Source organism: Anabas testudineus, chromosome 9, assembly GCF_900324465.2.
Source record: "Anabas testudineus chromosome 9, fAnaTes1.2, whole genome shotgun sequence".
NCBI lineage: Eukaryota > Metazoa > Chordata > Actinopteri > Anabantiformes > Anabantidae > Anabas > Anabas testudineus.
Window position 1 is genome coordinate 18772205 of NC_046618.1, and position 26660 is coordinate 18798864.

The 26660-nt window shown below is 41.4% G+C and overlaps 2 protein-coding genes across 4 annotated transcripts in view; one reads left to right on the forward strand and one right to left on the reverse strand.

Moving 5' to 3' along the window:
- Positions 1-10118, forward strand: LOC113150292 (calphotin-like). Its single transcript, XM_026342735.1, has 11 exons — positions 1-171; positions 2450-2926; positions 5667-5714; positions 6590-6973; positions 7210-7242; positions 7437-7502; positions 7670-7744; positions 7894-7983; positions 8176-8286; positions 8370-8468; positions 8587-10118. Exons 1-10 carry the CDS (start codon positions 127-129, stop codon positions 8430-8432), a joined length of 1392 nt encoding a protein of 463 aa, XP_026198520.1. The 5' UTR covers positions 1-126; the 3' UTR covers positions 8433-8468; positions 8587-10118.
- The window catches only part of gak (cyclin G associated kinase), a 19997-nt gene continuing 1921 nt past the window's right edge, over positions 8585-26660 (reverse strand). The window contains exons 2-31 of one of the 3 annotated variants that reach the window (XR_003297671.1): positions 25213-25274; positions 24876-24935; positions 23831-23945; positions 23122-23264; positions 22779-22904; positions 21842-21931; positions 21361-21496; positions 21142-21254; positions 19534-19612; positions 18218-18335; positions 17632-17640; positions 16653-16702; positions 16271-16419; positions 16058-16180; positions 15821-15954; positions 15531-15725; positions 15313-15430; positions 15086-15165; positions 14712-14908; positions 14407-14568; positions 14086-14252; positions 13722-13980; positions 13429-13623; positions 13173-13310; positions 12958-13044; positions 12538-12819; positions 12250-12398; positions 11956-12132; positions 11259-11815; positions 8585-11153 (exon numbers count right to left, since the gene is read on the reverse strand). Coding sequence is in view for 2 of the 3 variants with exons in the window: in XM_026342733.1 (XP_026198518.1) it covers positions 11714-11815; positions 11956-12132; positions 12250-12398; positions 12538-12819; positions 12958-13044; positions 13173-13310; positions 13429-13623; positions 13722-13980; positions 14086-14252; positions 14407-14568; positions 14712-14908; positions 15086-15165; positions 15313-15430; positions 15531-15725; positions 15821-15954; positions 16058-16180; positions 16271-16419; positions 16653-16702; positions 17632-17640; positions 18218-18335; positions 19534-19612; positions 21142-21254; positions 21361-21496; positions 21842-21931; positions 22779-22904; positions 23122-23264; positions 23831-23945; positions 24876-24935; positions 25213-25274 (3815 nt within the window). In the remaining variant the exon portion in view is untranslated. Of the gene's footprint in view, positions 11816-11955; positions 12133-12249; positions 12399-12537; positions 12820-12957; positions 13045-13172; positions 13311-13428; positions 13624-13721; positions 13981-14085; positions 14253-14406; positions 14569-14711; positions 14909-15085; positions 15166-15312; positions 15431-15530; positions 15726-15820; positions 15955-16057; positions 16181-16270; positions 16420-16652; positions 16703-17631; positions 17641-18217; positions 18336-19533; positions 19613-21141; positions 21255-21360; positions 21497-21841; positions 21932-22778; positions 22905-23121; positions 23265-23830; positions 23946-24875; positions 24936-25212; positions 25275-26660 lie in introns of all 3 variants that reach the window. The other 2 variants (XM_026342733.1, XM_026342734.1) reach the window with 2 other exon arrangements.

The following is a 26660-nucleotide window of genomic DNA, read 5'->3' on the forward strand; positions in this document are numbered from 1 at the left end:
TCTGCCATAGGTTCGGTGGAAAGGTAACAGAAAGACTGGGGGCTTTATAAGGATCCACTTTGTTCCCGCTGCCTTTGCTCATTTTGTTTTTGTCGGTCTTTATTATTCCCATCAGTACGAACTACAATGCCCAGCAAGAGGAAGAAGAACAAGCGTCGCATGCGCAGGGTGGTAAGTGGGGACAGGCGCACTTCTTTCTAACATCACGACCTTATCCAAAGTGTTGGACCTGAGCTGTAGCCACCTTCTCTTGGTTAAACTTAGTGAAATGACCTTTTTGACAGTTTGCGATGATGGTTGCTTCAACTGCATGTGTTCTCAGTCAACATTGTTTTTGGTGATTGCTGATGCGTAAAAAATCAAACGGTGGATTCTGCTGCAAAATATGCGTTTTGAAGATGAACATTCAAAACACATGTATATGACAAGATGTTTTTAATGCCACTTCGATTTGTGTTATTTCCAAAGTAGGTCATTAATCATTGGACTGTACATATTCTTTATTTATCGTTGCTTTTCTTTTCACTCAACTACGACGAACGCGCCAAACTCTGTGCGTAAAAACTTGGCAGCGCGGAACCTGCCAACCTGAGAATAGATGGAATTTTTGCAATAATTTAATCAACTGCAAGATTTATATTAGCACGACACATGAGATGATTTTGGCTGTGTTATTAGGTACAACAATCAAATAAGATTTGAACGATGTATTGTCATTAATCTGAATGTGCCGGATTCAAAAGGTTATAAAACAGGTTTTCTGGTCTCAAGCAAAGTAGAACATAGGCCTGTATTGTAATTGCACACACACAATAACAATACAGTACCTACTCTCTCCACTTAATGATAGCTGCATCTGCTGTGTGTGTATAATCAGCAGCATCAGTGACATGATAATTGGTCTACTGTATGTGACTCCGGGCCTCCTGCCTACTTCTCTTAGGTAACTAGGAGAAATTTTACTTCTGAACATTTACTGCCCAAAGTGAAGCTGTGGGTGTGGTAACGAAGGGAGGGTTGTTTAATAAATGAGAAAGTTACACAGGAGCTGGAGATTTTCAAAGAGCACACAGGACTCCATCAGCAAACACTGTTCTCTCTCACTTCTGTTTAAAACATGATCGATTGTTGTTTCAATTAATTCCCTGTTTTCCTGTTTCAATCTACACACTGAACACTTGCTTCACCACTACTCACTCACTCAAAGCCCAGTCCTCCACCACTACCAAGACTTCTTGGTATGGAGCTCCTCTCTTTCTCCCTCAGCTCTCTTCCCGCTAAGCGTCTTGCTGGCTGGTCAGTCTGCGACACTCAACATCACACAACTGTATTTGGTAGTGTGGTGACTAAAGGAATGTCTTGGATTAGTTCTGCCAGATTGGCGTCTGCACAATCTCTCTGATTCTCTCACTGTCTACCAGTGACACTCGGATATAAATGGCCCCTGAAGTCACTTTCAGCTCAGTGTTATCACCAATTCCCTCAGAGATATGAGAGGAAGGGAAGGTGCTACTGGACTCTTGAAGACGTCAAGTTGAGTGCTACACTTTGGCCACACATGCCTTGTTAGCACACCGTGGGAAACACATTTAAAACCTTTAATGAATTAAACATTTTTTGTCACTCGGTGGGAGTGAGACCTCCTTTCTAGACAGCGAGTCAGGGAGGGAGGGGTTGTTTTGACGGTGGCGGGCTGCACAGGCATAGACACAGCGCTCTTACGCACATATGCTCTGTTGGCTTACAGCACTGGTCGAACACTGTGAACGTCTAACTGGCTGTCAGCCTAACAAAAGCGTTTTTGGGGAGTGATTGTAACCTGATTATAACCTGATTATGATGTGATTAGGTCCACTGTCTGGCCTGCGGGGCATCTATCGGTGCTGCTGACTCGCACAGTTTCTGTTCCCGCTTCACCAGACCTGTCAGGACTGCTCTGATTCAACTAATTAGCTCCCATTATCTAACTAGCTTTGCTGGGCCTACTCCCAGTTACCCAGCCCCTCCCTCCAGTGGTCTGCGATCCTCAAATCTCCACTAAAGCCTGAAGGGCTTTTTGTGCTGAACTGAAAAACATGTTGGACCTGAGTGGGATGGCATGTCTGGTATTCCTGCAGACAGAAATCTGCTAGAATGAACCTCACACCAACAACATTACTCTCTGAACATGATGGCTGCAGTAGCTCTCAGACCCCCCAAGCCCCCCGTTTGCCTTCATCTTCATCCATTAGCTATTTGCTTTACCTTCTCAACTCCTTCTTGAAACCTCTAATTTACAGTAATTCACTCTGCACCAATGGGCTCCAGAGAAACCATTGGATTTTTTTCAGCTTTCAGCAGATCAAAATTTACAAAGACACCACATGGATTAACATGTGCATGCACAACATTGAACCACGCACTGAACAATGCACATTTAATAAGTTTCTTCGATCTTCCTCCCTTGCAGCAGGCCCAGAGGAGAGCCCTTGAAGAGCAGCATGCAGCCAGCCCGCCAGTCAAAGCCAGTCCTGGGATTGCAGCGAGTATGCCTCCTGCAGCAACTCCAAAGAAAGCAGCGAAACCTCAAGCACCAGCTCCAGCAAAGATCCCAGAGGCCGTTCCCATTGCTGTTCCCATTGCTGTTCCCATGGCTGTTCCCATTGCTGTTCCCATTGCGGTTCCCACTGAGGTCCCCACCGTGGAGTTTCCCAAAGTAGAACCACAACCAGTTGTAAATGAACCTGTTGCAGAACCTGTCCTAGTTGAACCAGAGGCATCTGAGCCTGAAGCTGCGCTGTTGGAACAGACTCCAGTAGAAGCTGAGGTTGAAGTCTCAGCACAGGTCGCTGAAGAAGTACAAGCTGTCGAAGTGGCACCAGTGGCACCTTCAACAGTTGAAGCTAATGTAGTACAGGAGGTTGAACCTATCATTCCAGTAACTGAGGTAAGAAGGTTTTTATACAGATGTGTATGAGTAAAAAGTACTTTTCCAATATCAAAACATTTTCTCTGCTTGTTGGTGAAATGTAGGAAAAGTTTCCCAGTAGATTGGTGAGTTTGGTTTCTGTAAATTACCAGTTTTATGTGCTGTTATTTGGTCCTTATAGGAAGAGGGAGGTGGAATTGTTGGGGGGGTGGGATACAGAGGGAACAACATGTTCCATTTAGCAAAGAGGTGGAGAGTAGAAGAGAGACTGTTGGCTAAATGAGTAGGAGACAGGGTAGAGTTTTTTCAGCATACAATGATAAGAAAAAGTATGTGAATAACTCTAACACACTTCTCTAATCTCGTTTCATTCACAGTTAAACTGCAGTAACTTTCAGGACTGCGTTAGTACTGCACATATTTCAAAAAGCCTATAATAAAACAATAATGTTTCCCAAATCTCCACATTTCCTACTACAGATAGAAAAGTGAAGCCACATAACCTTTGTTGTTTCGTGCAGTCATGTTGCAAACATTTTGAGAACAGAATGTTCTGTTTCAGCCAGTAGACTGCAGGCTATGTGGAGGCACACACACTAGCTGCACGCTGCACATACTGTTCATCTACATCTGTGTGCATAACTCCAACAGCTCGTAAGTGTGAGCGGAGTGTACAATGCTGGCCAGGCCTGGTGAGAGTGGCAATAATATAGTAACAATAATTGAGCTGGCTTAAAGGGCTGAAAGAGACAGATAAACCGATGTCACCACAGACACTCAGGTGAGTCCCCCACCCAATCCAAGCACCTGCCTGGTGTGTTTCATTTTTCATTGGGTGTGGCTGGAGACTCGAGGGGTGATGCGGTGGCAATCAGCGATGCCATATGGTACCTTAGCATCACTCTGAGTGGAAAGCGTCATAATGTGACGCTGTGAGATGAGAATGTGTTGGAATATAGTACCAGCTTGCTCTCTCTGTGCTCCTGCAGAACTCCACTTCACGTCCCTTCTTTCCCCTCTTTCCCATGCAATCGCTCTTCCTTACCTATAGCTACCTATGGCCTAATCTGCACATGCACATGTTAATCAATGTGCCCTCTTTTATTATTGGTTCTTTGCATTGTGGGGGGGGGGGGGGGGGGGGGGGGGGGGGGTGCTGGGAATAAGGGAAGTGGGATATTGAGTTCTATTTTGGGACATGGGAGACTCGTGTGTGTCTGCATATGTAGTTTAGCCCTTGGTATCTGTGGCTGTCACAACCTTTAAAAAGTCTGTGAGAGTTTAGTGAAGGGATGACTGAGGGTTTGTTCACAATGAAATAGCTTCTAGCATAATTCTTGAAAATGATTAGTAGTGATAGTGATTGGTGACTTTTTTTTGTGCATTTGTTTTGCTTAATTTGATGTTGGCAGTTAAGACAAAAAGCCAAGTTTAGTCATGGTAAGATTGGAGAATTCTTTCCTTTAACCCTCATCAGAGATTCTGAAAAAGCCAAATTGGGAAAGTAAGTTGGAGCACAGAGATCACTGCTTTTAGGGACACCATGTTCTATTTTTAGAGGTAAATAGCCTGTGTATTACAGCCAGTGAGGAGGACTGGTGAGGCAGGATCACTTTGTGGGTCAGTTTGTGTATTGGTGCTGGGACATGCTGGAGAGGGTGTGCATACTGTACAGTTTAAAGCCACATGTGCATATATGTGTGTGTTTTACCATTAAGCAGAGAAAGTCCTGGAGTCAGTTTGTCTTCCCTCCTCCTTTTCCCCAAATTAAACATTCTCAATTATATGTGTATTTTTGCCCACTTGACATTTGTTTTTAAAAACCCCACAGGACCCGATTTCTTCTTCTAGTAGTTGTTGAACAGCAGACTGCAACACAGGACTTGTCCTAGTTTGATGAAGAGCTGGTACAAGACAATCTAAATAATTTACTCTCAGTCTGTGAAGACACACTACAATATTTATGTGTTGCTCCCCATGAATGCCACTGTGGCTAAACACACTCGGCTGCACGGTGGGTGCTGCCAGTGCCAGTTTGAGTGACTTAATGGAAAGGCTGCAGAAAGGAAACATGGGTGACGTCTTTCATTATCTGGGACTTTGGGGGCATCTAAGATCGGATAATATACATCTCTTATGATATTATAACCTGAGTAGTCGTAAAATGGGCCTGAGTTTGTAGAGTAAGGGGGAAGAATCACGTTTTCTGAAGGTGGATTATACAAAAGGGGCGAGGCGATGGCGTAACAGCTTCTTATTATGCAATTGGTTGTAACATTCCTGTATTATGTATAATGTTCCTCCCCATCTCCCCAACTACAGCTACAGTCTCTCATAAAACCTACTCTAAAGAGTGCGCTTGGGTAGGTGCCCGGTAGTAGTTTAACAAATGTTTCCTTTTTTGGACTGTCACTTGGTTTTCACTGTTAAGTACCTCAAGGCATCACAGCACAGTTTGGCTTTGTAGAACATTGTTATGCTCTGGGCACATTTTTAGGACCTGCTGTGTGTGTGTTTGTGTGTGTGTGTGTGTGTGTGTGCGCCCCTCTCAATGCTGTTAAAACATTATAAAAACAGAGCAGCCTAACATGAGGCACATATTTGTAATAATATTGATTTAATAAATGTTTCTTCATGTGTCCCAGGGTGCGTTTTTTTTTTTTCCCCCACAGTTTTATTAGAAAGATTAAATACATGTTATCTTTATGATTGTTTTTGCTGATTTACGAATAAACACTCATTCCTCTTTCCGTCATAGGCCCCACCCCCCGCTGAGGCTCCAGCGGCGGCTCCTGCTGAGGCTGAAGTAAATCAAACACACACATATACACACACGTAAACACACACGTTTTTTCTCAGGCAGAATATTTTTGTGGTACAGGCCCAGAGCAAATTACACAGGTGTGAACGACTGTGAGCATGAACATAACTCAACATATCAGGGTTCGAGTGAGACCGGCTTTCATTTTAAACAGCACATTATGAAGACAGCTTCAAAAAAAGCCTTGAAGGGGTGCAGCAGAGCAACATATGTTCCACCCAAAAGAAAGCAGCAGTAGGGAAAAGTTAAATCACACCACCGCAAAAACGATTAGATTTACAAATAAATACAAACAACAATCGCAGATCTCCATAATTAATTCACTTGAATTTGGCCTGTTAAGAAAAGCACAATAGAATTCATTCATGTCAACCTTAGCGTAAAACGTATTAACGCATGGGCTGGACTCGCTCTCATTCATCACACCCAGATGGTAGTGGTGGAAATGACAGCACAGGTTGAGACAGGGGTAAGTCAATGCTTCCATTCATGTTTTATAGTTTTATAGCAGCAGCAGCAGGACAAGGAACAACTCTTTCAATGGAAAAGTGTTGAAAGGTTTTGTGTGACTTAAGCTTCACACCTTTTGAATAACAACAACACATGACTTTGTCTTGGTGACATAAGTGCTGCACTTAGGCTACCAGTCCTAACTTTGATCGGTATAAGATTATTAAATATTACTTTAAGCTCCGCGCTCTATGAAGTTCAAAAAACTGGCGCCAGTAAAATGTTGGTTTCCAGTAAACGTGAACTTTTGTTTGCTCTTCCTTTCATCTGTGGGTCATTTTATCTACCCAGACATGTTCTCATCAATACAAAGTTTGACATACTGTGTTTCTATAATTCTCATTTAACAGATTCAGACAGTTGTTAGTACAGTGACAACGGAGACTGAACAGGTGAAAGCTGAGACCTTGGCAGAGGAAGACAGAGTCCCTGAGGTGGAGGTGGAAGCGTCTGTCACAGAGGACGTCTCCATAGCAGAACCTGCCACTGAAGAACCGCCGATAGAAACACTTCATATCGAGCAAGTTTCTGCTGAAGCAGAAGCTGCTGCAGACAAAGTGGTTGCAGAAACGCTTGAGGAGACAGTGGAGACAGAGGTGCCCGAGTCTGAACAGGTGCGTGAAGCAGTTGCCAGTCCTGCCGCTCCAACTGAAGCCGGTGAACCTGAAGTAGAAGCGTTGGCTGAAGAAGATGCAGCTGAAGAAGTTCCTGCTGAGCCTGTTACAATTGCAGAGGTGCAACATTTGTGTGTTTATGTCTTTCCATGAAAACACAGTGATATAATGATGTTTATTTTTTTTATTTAATGCATTATTGTATAATAATTTATTGCCTGCATGCAGCTTGTATCTTAAACGGGTGTGGTTAGATTTGATGTTTTAGTAGATTTTGTTTAAAAGCTGATCTTCTTAAATGGCTACATCATTTATTTCAACATAACACTAATGTCCTACTGTGTCTTCTGCACTAGGTCGCTCCTGCCCAATCTGTGGAAATCCCACTGGTGAGCTGTGTTTCCTTTCCCATAATAAATACACATTGCTCTAAACAACAATTTTATCACATATTATCAAGTACTTAGGATTGTCCAGTAACCTTTTTATAAGTAGAGATAGAAAGAAACCAATATATATACATATATTTCTTTTTACTTCTGTGTCTGTGCCAAATGATGATGTGGCAGTTTTGTTTCACCAGGTGCCAGACAGCGTCCCTGAGGCTCCAGTAGAAAAGGCTGAAGCCCTCACGACTGAAGTCAAAGAAGTAAAGTATTTAGGCATTTCATCCTTAAAGTTATGTGTCCATTTTGTTGACTGTGCTTTGGCAGTCAAACGCATGCAGATCATCCCCAAATCATCAATGTGTGGGTTGTACTACTCACTTTTCAGTAGAGACAGTACTGTGTTCTTACAGTGTGGAACATTTTCCAGGCTCCTGCCACCCAGGATGCTTCTGACACACTCGTTGAGGACTTTGTTGTCACAGAATCTGTCTCAGCAGTGGAGGTAGTCATTCATCAGGAATTTATTGTATGACTTTATAGTTACAGTTACAGGTGACGCATTTCAGTGTCACTGTAAAAGTAGTCCACTGTCAGATTTAATCTTTCTCAGTCAGAACTTTTCTAATTTACTCCTCCTGGTGCCTCATGTAGGAAACTGTGGCCACAAGTGACACACAGTCTGTGGACGCTGTCCCTGCTAAACCTGAGCCTGCTGCTGCCCCTGCTGACGAAATGCTTATTGTAAGTTATTGTCTTAAGAATATAATTTTGTTTTTTATGGTACAGTGTAAAGTGGGTAGCATGGGTTTTAAAACAAATGTAGTATTAAAGAACAGATAAAAAAAATTCTGCTCATTAAGCAATACAACCGTCTTCCTTCCTTTTGTTCACTGCTACTCTCCGTCTCCTTACTGCCTCTGCTCTGCTTTCCAGGATGCTGAACAGACGTGCCTGGATGTGCTGTCAGAAGAGCCCAAGTCAGAAAACTCTGACATGCCATGTCAGACACAGCTCACTGTGGAGTCTGCTCAGCTCAGCTCACTGGTAAAGGAATTTCATTTCAAGACAAGAGGTATAGTCAAGAAAGGGTTTGATTTACTGTGTACTCACCTGTTTTTGCTGTTCAGGAGGTGGCGGTGGAAACAACACTGAATGGACACATTGTTCCCGAGGTCTCCATTGAGGGCTAGATCAACACCAAACAGCTCAAAAGACTTTTTTTATAGGTTTGTCGCCATACTACAGAACATTATCACATACATAGGACATCATTTTAAAAATGAAGTTGATACTACTTCAAGCAGCCACTAACCAAGAGCCTGTCTTCTTCTCTGCCTCTTTCAGATTCTCCTTCAGTCGACTGGAGGACTCAGACATTTATTTTTTATTTTTCTAGGGCTTACGACAGAACCGCCAGGAAATCAAAGGGACATCCTCACTTTGAAGTGCCTTTCCTGTCCTGGTTCCTGTCAAAACACTAAACCAGATGTGAACATGCCAAATCAGCTGCATTCGAGGCAGCAGAACAGACTGTTGTCACAAGTGTGCCGAAATGGAAATGTGGCTCTTTTTAATTTGTATTTTCTCCCTGAAGGTATGTACAGTGAATTGCATTAGCAGTGGAAGAAGAGGTTATTGAGAGATGGAGAACAAAGAAGAATGCAGTGCCCGGTATTTCTTACTTAATTCCTGATCTCCATAACATCCTTCCTCCACATCGTATACACTCAATGTGCATGTGAATACTGTAGCATCACTGTATGTGGCTCTAGTTTGTACTTGGGCCTGTATGTTCATATGCAAGAATGCAAAGGTCAACTTCTTCTGCTGTTTTTTTTTTAAATTTTTTTATTCACATCTCAAAATCACTTTTTCCGTTTCAAACTTCACCCTAGACTCTGTTTTTGCCCATTATCCTTTTTTTAAATTCATTTTGTACGAACCACATGATGTGCTACAGTCTTTTGTTCAGAGTCTGCATCCTGGAGGGGGGTACGTGATGATCTGGTCACAAGGAAAGTCAGGGGGGCTGATTGTCTGTCTGAAATAAAGCTGTAACTCATTGTGATGCTGAGGAATGCGTATCACTTTTCATACACTGATTCACTCAAAACGATAATAACAATTTGTCTAAATCTAAATCATCTTCAAAATAAAAACAATGAAACGCCAAAATATTTGCCTCAGATCAAAAGATTTGTTTTATTACATTCATATTAGTATGATGTCATTTGGTACAGTTAACACTGCCAATGTGTGGTTTTGCAATCCTCCCTCATACTGTGATTATTCCAATTGAATTTTTAAGCATCTATATATATATATTTTATTTTTTTTACCTATGATTGCTGGCCCCTCATGTTGGAATTTCAACAAAGTGTCAAAACACGAAACAGAAGCGACATCTTCTGTTCTGTATTAAGAGGAAACAAAAAAGTAAAAAACTGAACAGACAAATGATAAACACTTATCACATAACAACAGAGAGGATTTTGGAAAAGCACATTTGTATTAATAATAGCTTTGGAATGAAAACAGCAACAAAGAGGCTCACTGTGATCATATGTCCCACTTTCACTCATCACATTCCACTTATATATATTATCTGAAGTATTGTACTGGTTCCACTAATATGCATGAATAGATGTCATAAGAACCCCCATCTCTGCCCAAAAAAACAAAAAACCCTAATAAATAAGAAAACAGGTGATTTGATTGGTCCATGAGGTAAAGTGTGAAATAATAACAAAAAACAAAAAAGCAAAAGTTGGAATGATTTGAGACTAAAGTGTGAGAGAGGCTGAAAAATTAAACTAAAAAAAGGAAAATTGTGTTTGCAGACAAAACAGCATGATGCCCAACGAGGTTTCGTTAAGTGGCCGCAGAAAAAAACTCACGCTCACACACTCGCACACATTCACATATAGACGCAATCACACTACCATTAATGCAGTTTAGCATGACCCTCAGTAACAATCAACTCTTCATGCCGTCAATTTAAAGCAGCCTGATGACTGATATTTTTTATATTTACACAGAAGTGGTGATTAACTGACAAGAAGTTTTATACAAACACATAATGAACCCAAAAGAATACAAGAGAGAGCATAAAACCATAACAATCAAATTAAATCAACATATTCTCTTTTCATTCCTTCACTTTGATAACCTCCTATGCACTGACATAAAATAACCACTGAAGTGGAAAGCAGGCGCTGCCGGGGCGGGGGGACAAGAGAGACCAACAGAGGGGTTGATATTGACAGTGACTGTAGAGACGCTATAATGCAATGAGCAGTGCGAGTGCCGGGAAAAGCATGTACTCAGCCACTCAAGCGTCATCAGGAAGGTAGACTCTTCTGTTTCTGCTACAAGAACAAGAGCACTTCAATAAGAATCACCGCCCCTTTGGACTACCCTGGTTTGAAATCAAACCCTCTCCTTCGTTTCAGAGGTCTGATGTGAGAGAGAGCATGCGGTTAGCTACACAGTGTATCTGAGTGGCTGAAATTCAAAGAGCACTTCAAGTACAACAGCCTGCCCATTTGAGATTTTATGCAGCACTGAAACAGTTTCACCTTCACTGTTAGAAGCTTAGGATGCAGGATGAAACGACAATCTGAGTGTGTGGAGCAATTACTGTGATGGTAGAAGTAGCACTGGTAGTGTTCAGTCTTCCTGGAGAGGAGATGGCTCCAGAACAAACCCAACCAAATGTTGACACCCAGCAGCAGCAGCAGCAGTACTTCGACGTGTTAGTGGGCATTATCTGTCCATTGGTTACTGTGGCTGGTACGTTCCAAGACTCATTGCTTTGTGTTTTTCTTTTGTTTTTTTTTAGAGAAATAAGCTTAAAATGTAACCTTTGAATGGTGGTTGATGTTCTGTAAACTTTCTTGTAGGCTGGCATGCTGAAAAACAAACAGCTGTGTTGAGTTTATTCTTTTTCTTTCAACCAGTCAACTAAATGACTAGTTGTTTGCTAAAGTGCCAGGCACAAAAAAACCCAAACTTACCAACCACAGCCCAAATTTACCAGCATTTTATTTTCTCCGAATACCGCTGTCATAATAATCGTCATGGGAATCTTCTTCTTCACGTGATTGTCACTTATTCCTCCCTCCTCGTGTTTGCAGCACCACTCAGGCAATCGTAAAGGTAGGCAGTGAGTTTAAGAATGATCATGATGTTTGTTTCACTGGCTAAATACGAACCAGTGAAGAGATTTTCACTACAGCCCGACATGAAGCAACAAGTCTTTGTCCACGACTGTAGAAACGGAATAAAAGTAAATGAGGCAGGCGGGAGTGAAGGGAATGGTAGAGAGGACACCTCTCAGAGGCTCTGCGCTCCCTAAGGCCCAATGTGGGCTCAGTCCTGTCTAATCTGGCCCAGTCTAACCCTTGTTTGATGTGGCCAAATCCAGCCCAGTCTGGTCTGGTCTGGTCTAGCTGGGATCCAGACTAAGATTTTAGAAGAGTGCTTTGGATCCCTGGTTCTCAAATTCGGACCAGGCGTCGTTCAGCTCCATAAAGATCATCTTAGCATACTGTTCATAAGGCTGGCCTGTTGCCTGTGGAGAGACACAGAGCAAAAATAAAATAGTTTAATTTTTGAAAATACTGTTGAAAATGTCTTTTATGATAAGAGCATCAGTTCGTGTCTAGTTATTCATGACCCTCCTTTATATAAATGCAGCATGTTATGGCCTACCTTATCTGGATGGACAACCAGCGCAGCCTTCCTGTAATACTTCTTCACCTGGTCAGGTGTCACCAGGTCAGCCATACCCACAGGCTTCCAGCGAGTTTCACCTTCCCACAACACCGTGTGCAGAGTCGACAGCAGCGCTCGGATGTTTCGCTCCTTCCCCTCAATCCAGTCCAGGATCTGTAGCATGACAATAAAACAAACTTTTATTAAGTTCAGCGTAGAAAAAAAATGTATAATCACTGATTCTATTTCATTCTGTCGAGAAGTGCTTCACATATGTAATTAGCTTATTACCTGTAATTTAAGCGGATCCATCTCCTTTGTCATCTCCTGTCTTCTCATTTCAGCGATGGTCCTTGGTCCTTTCTTATCAGGCCTGGAGGCAAAACCTTGAGTTGACAGCAGGTCCTCAAAATCATCCACTTTGACCTTGGGTCTGGGGCCTGTGTTCCAGTACAGTACAGAGTAATTAGGATTAGAGGTGGACATTGTTGGCATTCTACTGAGTTTTACTAATCACATTTATCAAATTCGATGAGATGAGTTACATGAGTGCTAATTGTGTTACTGTGTGACTGTTACCAAATCCAGGCGCTCGCACTCCTCTCTCCTCTCTCCCACCGATGACACTCGAAAAGTTAAGGTTGTAATTTGGTTTGGTGGGCTGTGGGGCTGCAGGTTGAGATGCTGAAGATGCTGAAGATGCTTTCTGTGCAGACCCAGATCCAGGTCCAGACACCCAAGGTTTATTCTGGGCTGAGGTGGGTCTTCCAGACTGCCAGGGCTGGGCTTGAGGCTTAGCAGAGGAGGATGTAGAGGAAGAGGGAGCTTTTGTGCTAAAGGAAAAATTACTGCTGGAGGAACCTGCAAAAAAAAAAGTTTGATTATTGTTGTTGTTGCTGTTGTTTACTTGAGATAAATGTAAACGCTTATAAGCAAAATGTTCTCCTTTTTGGATGACCATTAGCATCATTACAGACAACCTGATATCTGACTACTTACCTGGTAAATTGGAGCCCAGGTTTCCAAGATCAGCAAATGGATCAAAGGTCTGAGATTTGGCCTTCGACATAGATGAAACACCAGAAGCTACAGACACAGCAACAATTACATTTTATTGGATTTATATTTTCTAACATAGTTTACCAAACTGACTCCTCATGTTATGCAATACATTTCAGTCAGCCACAGACCCAACATAATGTTCCTCCACCTACCTGTGTTGGTATAGTTAGGTTTGCTGCTTGTGGAACTCATGCCACTGGTGGTGCTAGTTGCCCAGCTGTCCCATCCACCTAACAGGTCTGGTTGGCTGGCTGATGATGTCATCTTAGGAACATCATTCACTAGCTTATCTGATAAGATAAAGTGTGACTGAGTAAATTTCTTTTTCTTTTGTCTGCATTCCATTGCTTGTGGCAACAAATCAAGATCTGAGGTATCGGAGAGGAAAAGCTGTCTGCTTGTACTTACTGAGGTTGAAGAGGCTGCTGTTCGAAGCAGGAGTGGGGTTACTGGGAGCTGAACTGAAGCCGCTGGTGGCTGAACTATCAGAACCCAACAAGTCTCCAAACAGGTCTGGTCCGGAGGCCTGTCGAGATGAACCCACGCTGGAGCCAACACCTGAGCCAGACCCCATCCCAAATGGATCAAACAGATCACCTGTGGCTACACAGACATAGTGAGGTAGAAATAAATGCGCAAAGAATATAAGAAAGATCTTTATAACAACGCAGTCTGTACATATTATCATAGTCAGTCCTTACGTTTTGAGTCTGGTGTAGCTCCACTGCTTTGTCCACTGAAGAACAAGTCATCCTGCACTGCACCTGACTGACCAGCAGGGGGCGCAAACAAGTCATTGAGGAGGTCACTGTTGCTGGAAGCAGCTTTGAGTCCTCCCTGGACTTCCTGATGAGGAGCAGAGGAGGCTGAAGACATGGAAGGAGGTTCAGGATCAGTGTTCAAGCCCAAGAGGTCTGCTGTGTCATTGATAGATGATTCCTCAGCTGCAGGAGGATACGTCTGAGGTGGGGAGACGGGTAAAAAAGACAGAAATAAATGGAATAAGTTAATGAAAGAGAGTCACACTGTACTCATAACATCATATGATATCAAGAATGTCCCCACCTGGAAGTCAGCATCAAACAGGGGTTCACTGGGATCACGTGACAGTGGCTCCCCACTGGGGGCAGAGTAAGAGCAAGACTCTCCTTCTGACTGATCGCTCAGGTCCTCATGGTCATTCATGGATCCCCCTCCTTGACTGTCTGAGGCATCGTGGGGGCTACCAACTTCTGCAGACACAAAAAGCTGGTCAGTGAAAAGGCATTCTGTGAAATGCGATGAAATCCAGCAGTGGTTAGAAAATTGAGACAGTACGCAAAATCAATAGTACTCTTCTTTAAACAGGTGAACATTATCCAAAATATTATCATGAGAACACTTTACCTTCCCAATCCAGAGTCTGGAAGAAGTTGTTGGCGTTAGTGTCTGTGCTCACAGGAGATTCTGGTTCTGTTGCATTGGAGCTCTCTGGGGTTTGAGCTGGCTGGGGTGCCTCCGAGTCATAAAAAGCTGAGGAACCTGGCTGACGAGGCAACTCGGGCTTACCTGTAGTGATTAAGGGTTAATATATAGACCAAGAAACAAACAAACAAACAAACAAACAAAAAAAAAACTTCTTCAATGAGGTTTAAGGGCAGAAAAAAAGGAAAGCGTCACTTCTAAACCTAGAATCTGGCATTTCCACCTACCAAATTTGCTGAGGATCTCCTGCTGTTCATCACGAGAGGAGAAAAGGATTTTGGGGTTGAGGCCCTTGGTTTGGAAGCCCTCCCATGGAGGGGTCTTGGTGCTTGGGGGTCTGTCCCTTGATTCCACCTCAATGTCCAAGTTGACCTGGAACAGGTCTGGGTACTTCTCCTGGATGTCACAAGCATCTAAGTCATATCTGATAGAAGCACAGGTAGGTGGGAAGTACATCCTTATTAACAGGGCACATCAAATATGTTCTGACTTGACAGTACGTTTTACTACTGACGTTATAGTAGAGACATCAGCAAATAAGACCTTTGCAGCTGCAAACAGATGTGCACTTAAATTTATTGCAAGGCTCGGGGAAACATACTTGGCAAACTTGACAGTGGTCGCATTTCTGGGCACAAAGCCTGTGTGGAACTGGATCTGAAACATTTTCATGGATGCCATCTGAAATCGAACAGAATCAGCCTTATAATGTGACTTTCAAGAAGTAAGACAGAACAGCAGCATGTCCACAGAGATGATTTATGTGATAATGTTCATGTCTCTGGCATTTTCTTAGGATCACTTGCTCTCAAGCTTGTGTGTGTGTACCTTGGCCTGTAAACGTCCTCCCAGCGTAGATCTTGCATGATAGATCACCACTAGTACATCTCCTTGCACTGTCACATTGAGGGGAATCTCCGCTTTCCCATCCTCCATCTTAAAATCCCTGCACGAGCACAAGTGAGGAAGAATTTATGAAAAAGTGATAGTTTTCATACGTTACATTATGGAATCTAACAGGCATCCCTGTGTGCAAGAAAGCCTACCTCATCCTGTCGTACTCCTGTGATGTGGTGAGGACCCTCTCTTCTCCAACATAAACTTCGCAGAAGGGCCTGCACCCATTACGCTGCTTGTTGAACAGCGGCACAGGTGTCATGACGATGGAGCGAATGATTATGGGCTTGCTGTGGGGGATGATTGGCTCCTCTGCCATCATGTCACACATATATTCTATATACCTGACAGAGGAAAAAAACAAACATCAAATTCCTGCCAAGGTAAATAAAGCACGAATTAAAAACCCTTCTCTACATTTCATTGTGTCTTTTTATACCTCTTGTGTGAGGGTGCTATGCCAGGTGGGCAGCGTTTCATTGAGAACATGTAGACGGCAGCCTCAGCTGTGGTGAAGAGGCGACAGAAGCACAGGAAGGAGCAAACAGCTACTGCTGACGCTGCTCTGCCATCCTACACAGATAAGGTGAAGCAAATAAACAAATTCAAGGTGTCAACGTTTTTTCTTGCTAAGTCTGCACTTCCTCTTCCTCCTCTACTCGTGTCAGTCACTCACCAGACAGTGTACTATACAGATGTTCCTCTGGTCCTGTTTGAGCCATAGATGCATGTTCTTACAAACACTGTAGAGACTACGGAGGTTGGGGGCACGGCGCACTTGCCAGTTACACTCTGAAACCTAAAGGAATACAAAGGTACACACTTAAATATAACAAGGAAGGGAGAGTTTTTATTTTCCCACTGACACAAACAAACACACACTTCATACCCTGTTGTGGAATCGAGAAGGCCTGTAGGATCGCTTGGAGAGGTTGTAGACAGCGTAGTGGCCCGCATGACGAGAATCCAGGAAGAGACGGACATCTTCAATGTTGTTTTTTATCGCCGACTCCACCCCTTCTGCTGGGAAGGACATGACTACAAATGCACACAAATACAGAGAAGTGTGTAACTATTACATCCAATGTTTATCTTTCTGCAAATGTAAACAGTAACTTGGATATTATGTCGCATCGCTTTCAGTTAAGGGATGTCTGAGTGCGATCACTGTGATTTACTTTCAGCTTGTGACACTGAATAATGACAAAATCATACAGTAAAATATTATTATTATAGTGTTAGGAGTAATTTTTAAGAAGTAATGTGCCCACCTGCTATTCTTGAGGTAATGTATGAAATATCCAGATCCCCTTTGGCATAGCTGTAAGATAAGTTACAAGTGCAATTTACAAAGAGTATGTACACAATGTACAAATGACTACAAGTTACAAATAGGAAAATAAAACTACGATCTGGGAGACGGCACAAATAAAGCCATTAACAAACAGCTAAGTGATGAATGTTGTCACACAAAATATACAAATTAAACAAAGACAATCCTCAGCTCATCTTTCCTTTGAGCTGCTAAGACAGCGTATGCATCTGAGAGATGCTTTTTTCACATGGGAAAAAAATAAGGAATTATTCATGTCAAATGCTCGTGGATGTGTCTTAGTGGCATGATTACTACTGCATATTAATATTTTGTATGAACAAACTGTAGGACAAGCAGAGACATTGATCTATCTACAGTATGCTGATGATGCCCAATGTCCTCTGTATTGCGTTAGAACACACAGTCGATGCAAGTTAGGACACACATGTTGCTGAAATGCTGGATTATAAGGTAGTGGATCCTTATTAGAACTGTTTAACGACCATTCATTCAGCCATTCATATAGGCCAGTGATTCCCAAGGTGGGTGGGTTGGAGAAATGATTGTAGCTCAAGCAATTTGAAAAAACAAAAACCAAACAGCAGCACATTAATATCATTGCTATACCACCAGTTTTTAATTTCTGACATTATTTTCTGGTACCACATACAGAAAATATGTTTCATGTGTTGTTATGTTGATGTCATTTTCCAATTATTTGACCCTTCCACTCAGCCCTACAATGATACTCCATTCACATCACAGTCTGCATTCATTCAACTTAATATATTGAATGTGTGATGTTAGCATCAGCAAGCTGTGATTACAGACACGACACATGAAAGCCTTAGTAGGTTTTCCCCCTCTAAATCAAACAAATTGTGGAACACACAGAGCGACGCATGAGTTGACGCACTTCACTGACCCATATTTACCTTGGGTTGCTACGTGATGGACACAGAGTGGACATGAGGGATTAGGACAGAGAAAAGAAACAACAAAAAGTGAACAAATGGAACAAACTTATGAGAGAATAACCAAATGAAACATCAAATTTTAATGAATGTGAAAGGAGTAGCTATTAGAGGAACATTTTGCTCTTTTCCAGGCTTTTTATACATTACAAGCACAGAGGCTACAACATCTACAAGCACTATCAATAACTTCTGCAGGAGGCAGACAAGATCATGCTCGTGTCGATGGTCGGTCAAAGAGCTGCTGACTGAAAACTTAAATTATAAAGTTTGGTAGTAAATATGGTTTTGTGTTCACTGATCACAGCTACCATCAGCAAGACTGAAAAATGCTCCTTTCGATGTGAGTATGATTAATTACATAGACTTTGCAAGTGTATAGTAATCACCTACATTTAAATCAGGTTGCAACATATTCTTTTAAAAATATGTTATAATATTGAACAGACGCCTGAAGTACAGGATGACTACTGCACCAAGATACCTGAAGATCGAATCAGCAGCCACTTAAAAAAGGAATATGAACAAATACAACAGAGCATCCTACCTGGCTACTGACTGGATGACTTTAGAGGAGGTGTCTTTTATGTTGGTCAGGAAGCGCTCGGTTCCTCCCCTTAAGATATCGAGAAGGCCACCGCCTGGCTGATCAGGATCGTACATACCTGCAGAGAACACTAAACATGAAACATTTCCACTGACAGTCAACTAGAGAATTCAGGGTCACAGTTGAACACATAATGACAACACAAGCATTTTTTTAAACAACAAACATTATTAATTTGCAGTTTCAAAAGGAAATAACCTAAATATATGAGAAAAGATCAGTTTTACAAAGATTCATGACTAATTAGAAAATCTTATTTGAGTAGAATAGAAGTATGACTCAGACTGACTCAATACCATTTATTGCCTAGGTTGGACAGTGTGCAGCGCCAGGAGCCACACCTTAAGGGGAAGAGAGTATTGTACCTATCGACAGATGGTTGACTGGCCGTGGAGAAATCCTCTTAATGGACATTACACACCCTGCACGAGTATGCTGTGTGTGGATGTGTGTATAGATGGGATAATTATCTACTACATAAGTACTTTAATCTTGTGCAGTTAATATTTAAAATTTTAATATCTACTATTTTGCATTAGACCAGACACTCGTGTTTGGCTTTAATGTCAAATGCCACTGTTTGGTCTGTAGCTGAATATTTATATATATATATAGTTTGTTTTTTATCTTGAGCAAAGGGGCCTCTCATGTTTTACGAGACTAAGTTCTATTTCATCTACACCAGTGACAGAGGGTAACCGAGTGATTTGAATAATGTTGTGCTGAAGCATCATATTTATCATGACTCTATAAATAAACTTTCAGGGATAGTCACAGTAATTTCTCTGACATATGAGGATCTGGACATAAAAACTACTAAGCTAATGACTGTTCCTCAGAGAAGACTTTGTAGTTACATTCACAAGAAATGCTTGTGTGTGTGTGTGTGTGTGTGTGTGTGTGTGTGTATTTTCTGTGTGTCAGTGGTCGGGTGGTCACAGATTAACTAATCAGATTACTTGTGGCCATGCATGACTCTCAGTGATAAGGGTGGTGTCTGGGATATGTGCAGTTGATTAGAAATTAGTTATTATTTAAAAAAGAAAAAAAAAGACCAGCTTAGAAAAATTGTCAGTCAAACTAAAAGGAATAATTTATAACAGCTATTTACTGAAAACAACAGATTTTACTCTTTTATTTTTACTCTGATCTTAAGTCTGACCACTTTAAACAAAGAAACATACAAAAGAAAAACCAAAACAAACCAGTGTTCAGAGCCAATACAGAGTCAGATCAGCATCCAAACAAACCCTTACCTGCACTGTTGTGGACGTTGTGGATCTGCATGGGCGGCTGGGCTCCATTATTGCCAAAACCTCCATTCTGCTCCAGCAGCTGCAGACATTCATAGCCATCATACATGGGACGCCAATAGTAATATGCACTTAACATTATAACAGCTTGGACATCAAGTCAAAATGTTGCAAAAACAAAATACAGAGAAATCTGGACTTCAATTTTGCCTGGGATTTAAATCAGATAAGAACGAGTGGCAGCAAGAGCAAAAAGGTTAGCAGAGAAAGAGAGACAACACCCCAAATCGTCCTTAGAAAGACCAAAAATGTTCATCTTGAAAAAAAGGCAAATTTCATGCCAGCACAAAAAAACATAAAGGCATGGCTTGATTAAAAAAAGAGCCGCCAGGGGACTACAAACAGAGCTCCAATCAAATTTGAGTCTCCTCTCTGTCCCTAAAAGTAAGAATCACCACGTCAAAAAAAATCCAACAAGCAGATACATCATAGCACATTGACAACTTTATTTCCCTCCTCTCTGCTCCATCTCACAGTCTGCCTCTCCATATGTCTGTGCTGAGCAGCAGCTGAGAGAGGAGAAGAACGAGGAGGAGGAGAAGGAGAAGGAGGAGTATTATAATCTCCTTATGTTGAGCAGGGAAACCCCTTCTTAACCCTGATCAGATCAGCGATCACCAAATCTGCCCTCACTTTGCACACATTCATCAGCATTGTCAGGATTCATTAGAGTAAAAAAAGTGGCCGGGACATGGAAAATCCATGTGACGCAATTTGTCAATTGTTAATTTGTTCCTGAGGAAAAAAAAAGAGACATAAGCATTCACATGAATAATTGTTGCGGAAATTAAATTCAACTGGCTCATCAAGTAATGGATGCAGTAAATGCTGCAGACTAGAATGCTGTCTCTAAACCTGGAGATTTGACACTGAAATCAGCTTTATATAAATCACCACGGTGGCTGAGGATTTGGTGATAAGAATCTGGATTTGTGGTAAGAGTCATAAGAAGCTGTGGCTTCTAAGTTGGTCGTGACTTTTCTGTTCCAAAACCTTGGCCAAAATCTTAAATCTGATTATAGTGAATTAGCTACTGAGGGTGGTGGATTGAAGAAAAAAAACAAACAAACATTTTTTTGCCTCTACAGTACTAAGCCGTCAAATATACTGATTTATAACCAGAGGTATCACTTCATGTTTTTTTCTGTGTCTGTCTGTTTCTTTGGGCGCATTAGGATCATGCCAGCTGGGAAGAGAAGAGCTTGGGAAAGAGAACAGAGACTCCTTTGTGCCTGCCACCTTGTATGTGTGTGTGTGTGTCTGTATTTGCGGGCGTGTGTTGTATGTGGGGCTTAGAAAGTGTATCCACATCAGCAATTTGTACAAGTGTTCATGCACGTTAACACACACAGTGGAAGAATATCCTTCTATCAGGCTTGTTTACTCTGAAACACTGTGTAAGTTGTCAACTACTCAGAGGTAAAACCCAAAGCTAAATTTTTTAAACTTCAATCTACAGTAACTGTGATTTCTAGATGACGATTCTCGAGCTGCTTCTCTGTAACTCTCTTCTTTTGCCACAGACCTGAATGCAGCCGTGCAACCACCTACCTCTGTAATGGGAGACTTGGGGTTCACATTTCTGGCTGCTGCTATCTCCTGAAGCTGGTTGACCAACTCAGTAATAGACAGACGCTCCTCTGGGTTCACCTTCAGCATGGAACCTAGAGGGCAGTACGAAAAGTGAGGCGTGCAGGAAGTAAGGACAGATGGATAAATGAAGTGGCATGAAGAAAGAAACTGACGGAAAGACAGACGGATAATACGTACGTATGAGGTCGTGATACACGGTGTACTTGACATCATTTTGAGGGATGGAGTATTTCCCATTGACGATTTGTAGTTTTGCCCCCTCCTCGAATGGGTGCTGTTTAAAACACAACAGGTAAAGGATGCATCCAAGGGCCTGTAAGAGAGAGGAGAAATAACAAGACTATAACAACTCTCAAGCCAACTTACTTTATGAACAAAGAAAAGGTGCAATGAGTAGACACTGTCAGAACCCGGACTAACAGACACAGGACTGTTAGCATATGACTGATTTCAAGATCCTAAAGTCGTTATTTTTCCCCAGCTAAACTAAATAGTTTGTAGAACATACTGTATACTGCAGTTTACCAGACTACATAGATAGTTAGCTCACTTGTAGCAAAGGTAAGACAAGACTCTAACATTGTTTGAACACTACTGTCTTCATGGTAGCTGGCAACAATGGAAAAAAATGGGGGGAAAAAAAGAGTAGGAAGCTGACCCAGATGTCCTGTTTCTCGTTGATAGGGAAGTTGGAGTAAAGATCGATCATCTCTGGTGTTCGGTATGCTGGAGTGGTGTTCCTTGTGATCTATTCACAAACAGAAAAACCCAAATAATAAACACACACACACACTTGGCTGTTGGATCACAAGTATCCAGTTAAAGTGTCTTAGTTGAATATTAATCATTCTTCTCTCAAATTTGAACTTAATAGATTTTACTAATAATTTTCTCAAGCATTTATTTTGTGCTGTTGGCCTGAAAACAGGTGCTGAATGGACACGCAGCTTATTACATTTAGAGACCAGAAAAGTGTACTGAGGTCATCTGTGGCAATGCTCCTGTGTGTGTCTGTGTGGTTATAGCATAAATATAATTAACCTGATTGATCAGTGCTTCCTGGACCTCCAGCGGTTAATTCAATCACAGGTTTCTGGTTCCTGTCAAACACTATGCCACTAATCCACCGTGACATCTCAATGTGGTTTTCTCCTCATTTAATCACTGGCTCTCATAATCAATTTAAAGAATATAACATGCATTTTCTCCCTCCTTATTTACATGGTGCATTGTGCATGCAAAAGATTCACAATCTGTACAGACCATGACACCCTGACCTAATATCTGGATACGAAAAAAAGAAAAAGAAAAGAAAACTACCTTTGTTTATTCTGGTGACAAATATAAACTATTACTTTTTATTTATGTAGTGAAATGTATATATTTATTACACTTTTTGCCAGCAAAATTAAAAAATGTATTAACACTTGGTATAAGATACGATTTTCAGATGTCAGAGTCACTTACTAAAATGAAACTTACAGAGACTGATTTAGTTACATATCTCGGGCCAACAATAAATGTATTGGGTGGTCTCTTAAGATTACTCTTAACTGAGTTAGTTTGAGTGTGTACACCCGTGTATGTGTGTGTACCTCATCCTCCACCATGGACCTCTTCTGAGCTGACCAGCTGTAGTCGGGGTAATGTGACACTGTGGTGGCGCTGCCAAAGTCACACAGCTTGATAGTGCCCTGGTTACTAATCAAGAGGTTCTCAATCTGCAATACATCAAGTAAACAGTGAGTTAGCGTGTCAATCAATGCACATACCAATTATCAATTAGTAATCATAATAGCCTGTAATTTCAAATACTAATAACCGCTGTGTATAAATGTTTCCTTAACTTCATGCTACAAAATGCAGTCTGTCTGAGGTAATGCACTTCATCAGCTCCATCACATCATTCATGCATCCAACTATCAAGGACAGACCAACCTTGAGGTCTCTGTGTATAATTGGAGGTTTCTGTTTGTGCATGTGCTGCACGCCGCGGCATGTCTGGTAGAAGATTTTCAGCACTGTGTCACAAGACAAGGGAGCCCTCTGCTCTACCCGCTTTATAAAGTCCACCAGTTGACCTGAGTCGCAAGAGATACAAAAATATATAATGTTCATACACAAAATACAGAACAGTGAATGAAAACAGGTAATAGTGAAAGTAACACCTGCCACTAACAAGATGCATTTATGGTCTGTGAATATACGAAAAGTGGTGTATCCTGCATCCTGCAGTAAAATATATAATAATTATTAACACGATTAAACACAGCTTTCCCCATATAACATGAATAGTTTGACTACACAGTTTTCAAAAGTAAGCAAAGTGTTGTTTGGGTTTTAGGCTGAAAGCTGCTGAATGAAAACTGTTGTAAATGAGTCTAAAGGTAGTGGAAAGGCCACAAACCGAAAACTATTTCATCAAAAAATCCTTTCAGTTAACGTTACAGGGAAATGATAAATATGTATTGGTTCATGTGCATTAGTGAACTTTAGTTTGGTGAATAAGTAGCAGTGATTCACTGATTCAGCAGCGAAGAAGTAGACAGATGAAGAGTTATCACCATAGACCATAGTGACTGTGTGGGTGTGTGTGGGTTGGTGGGTGGGTGGATGGGTGTGTGTGTGTGGGTGTGTGTGTCTTTACCTTGACAGAGCTCAGTGAGGATCAGGAACTCAGCCTGTCCGGTGTCCGACTCCTCCTTGCTGATGGAAGCAGCAGAGCAGAACTGGACCATGTTGGGATGACCCGACAGCTTTTTCTATGGAGCCAGAAAGTTAAGGAACATACAGAATAAACACTACTGTGGTGTCAGTCACCAACAATCCTCCAGTGAAAGAGTGGGTAGATTATATGTCTTCTTCAATCTACGAGCCACTGTGGACGGTGCTTCTGTGGTCACTGAGGCTTCAATTTAAACTGATCTACTCTGCCATCCACTCAGACACAGTCCCAATGGAGCAATTCAACTGTCAAACTGTAACTGCAACTGGCTCTTCAAACAACGAAAGCTTGAAGACATTACAGTAATGAATGAATTCACAGATGACTTTATTTTTTCTGCCTGATCAGCAGTCAAGGCAATCAAACACTACACTGAAAAAAATAAGGCTTTTAAAGAAGAATGTTGCAACAGATCCAGGAACATGGTGCGTCACTCACCAACAGCCTGTGACTCCACAATGCACTACACAGCACAAAAAAACGATTGCCTAACTGCGAAGGAGATGTCACAGCAATTTTAGCAGCTGGTCAAAGTGTCTGTTGAAACTAGTGCCCGCCTTTTTGTATGAATAAAAACTCCCTCAAGGCATTGACACACTAGCCAACACCCTATTTGTAAGTGATCAAATTCCACCATGTAACAGCTGACTAATATATATATGAATGAAATGACACACCATGCAGTACACAGCGATGTGTGACTGCATGATCACAGTGCTTTGTAAAGTTGAACATTGCAAGTATAAATTCATTTCTGTGCTTTTTTTAGCATGATGTGCTCCTGTCTATAAAATAAACTACAAGTGATCTTATGATAGTTAACTTCTCGGGAGGTGCATTCCATAAATTTGTCTAGTTGTTGGTTAGAGTTTAACTTTGGTCACATGTCATAATCCTCTGCATACTAAAACACAAATGCTTTATGACAAATATCTTTTCATTGGGATCTGGAAATGATCAAGGATACCATGAAACAGACTTCCTGTATAATTTCCTTGTTCTTCTCCTCTTCGTTGGATAGCAGCCTCTGTAACAAATAAGGCAGATCATTGGTTTCAGGTGACAGGCCATGCATAGCAAAGACTAACATAACACAACAGCATAATAACATGATCTTCGATATTCCATCAATAAACAATCTATGTTGTATTTGCTTTAGATATTTATAAAATGATTCTGATTCCAAGTCAAACAATGTCATATCTAAGAAGATTTGAATGAATGAATACAATTAATATGAGATTGAGTGGTACAGTGGGACTGTGAGATGTAGAAATTTCTGAGTTGGTACACTTAAGTATTACCTTGAGGGCATAGTCTTTACCACTGCTCATGTCCTGAGCTTCATACACAAAGGCAAAGCCACCTGAGAAACAAGAGAGAGCAACAAGGATGCAATTTACATTGTTTACACCTACAGTACGTGAATAGTTGAATGCAGCCTTAAGCTCCTAGGAGGAAACATAATCAGCAGTCTTACACATTGAGTGCATTAGCTGCAGGATACCTTCCAATGTAGCTACTATTTTGAATTAAAGTCTTTTTATGCTTGAGTAGTTCTGACACGACTGCTGTTTAACGTGTTAACTGATGAGAAATGACGACTGGCAAGGAATCGCAGGCTGTTTGCTTCTAAGGTTTCTGATATTTTATGTATGTGTCACGGTTCTCTCCAAACAGCTATAAAATACAAAGGGCACACATTTAATAGCTGAGATTTAAGAGTTCTATAGTATATATTTTGAGTCCTGTAGTGTATTTTAAATTAGCTATATCTTATGGCCACAAACATTCAGCAACACCCTGCTTCAACCAAGAAGCTGCCAAATACAACCACTGTCTTATCTGCTGGCCACAGAGCAGCCTCCATGTAGAAGTTGTCTCTTGCACAACAATACTAACGATCTTCCTGTCACACTCACATCTCTAAGCCACTGAATATCCACCTTCTCACTTAAGGTGTGGCTTATATCTAAACTGTGGATTGTGTGGCCAGTGTTCATTCATCCGCCACCTATCAGACATGAAGGATTACCAATTTTGCATGGTATGATCAGTTCCTTAACTTTTTCTTCAAGTGTGTGTGTTTGTGTGTGTGTGTGTGTGTGGGTGTGTGTGTGTGTGTGTGTGTGTGTTCACAGCAAGCCACAGTCCAAACAAGACCAGGGCATGGTTACCATAGTGATGAGTAAATCAGCTACCAGCTTTATTTTGTAAAAATGTGATTGAACACAGTTTTTTGTTATCTCATTTTTAAAGCTTTAGTTACAGAGGGAAGATTGTCCATATGTCTACAGAGGCTTTTATTTTGGTAGTCCATATGTTTTCTTTGCCTGGGACTCATACCAGGAATGTCAAGTCACACACTCATGTCTTTAACACGAAAGGACAACACTGGTTTTAGTGTTTTTGAGTTCAATCCCTACACCTAACAAATACTTATTATCCATTGTGAACATTTATACGCAATGCCACCGACTCTGCTTTAAGAATGCACGCCAGTCCCTGAGGGGGTCACATGTCTTCCTCTATTCTCTTTTGGCAAAGGAAGGGAACAAAACCTGAAAAGCTCCATTTCCTTTGCTGATTCCAAGATAAATACTGGAAAAAGGGAGTAAGAAAGGTGCCACTTTATCAAAGCCTAAATGTCTAAATTAAACACAGGAATATAAAGTAAATGAAGCTTTAGCTCTGAATAAAGAAACCTCTCGTCTATTCAGACTAGGAAATCAAAACCAAAAGAAAGGAAAGG

What these genes read in the sequence shown, in the direction of transcription:
- LOC113150292 (XM_026342735.1), top strand. Translation starts at nt 127, where the DNA reads ATGCCCAGCAAGAGGAAGAAGAACAAGCGTCGCATGCGCAGGGTG. An exon ending in CTATCATTCCAGTAACTGAG is followed by an intron (nt 2,927 to 5,666) that starts GTAAGAAGGTTT and finishes TTTCCGTCATAG; the next exon opens with GCCCCACCCCCCGCTGAGGC. An exon ending in AATCTGTGGAAATCCCACTG is followed by an intron (nt 7,243 to 7,436) that starts GTGAGCTGTGTT and finishes TTGTTTCACCAG; the next exon opens with GTGCCAGACAGCGTCCCTGA.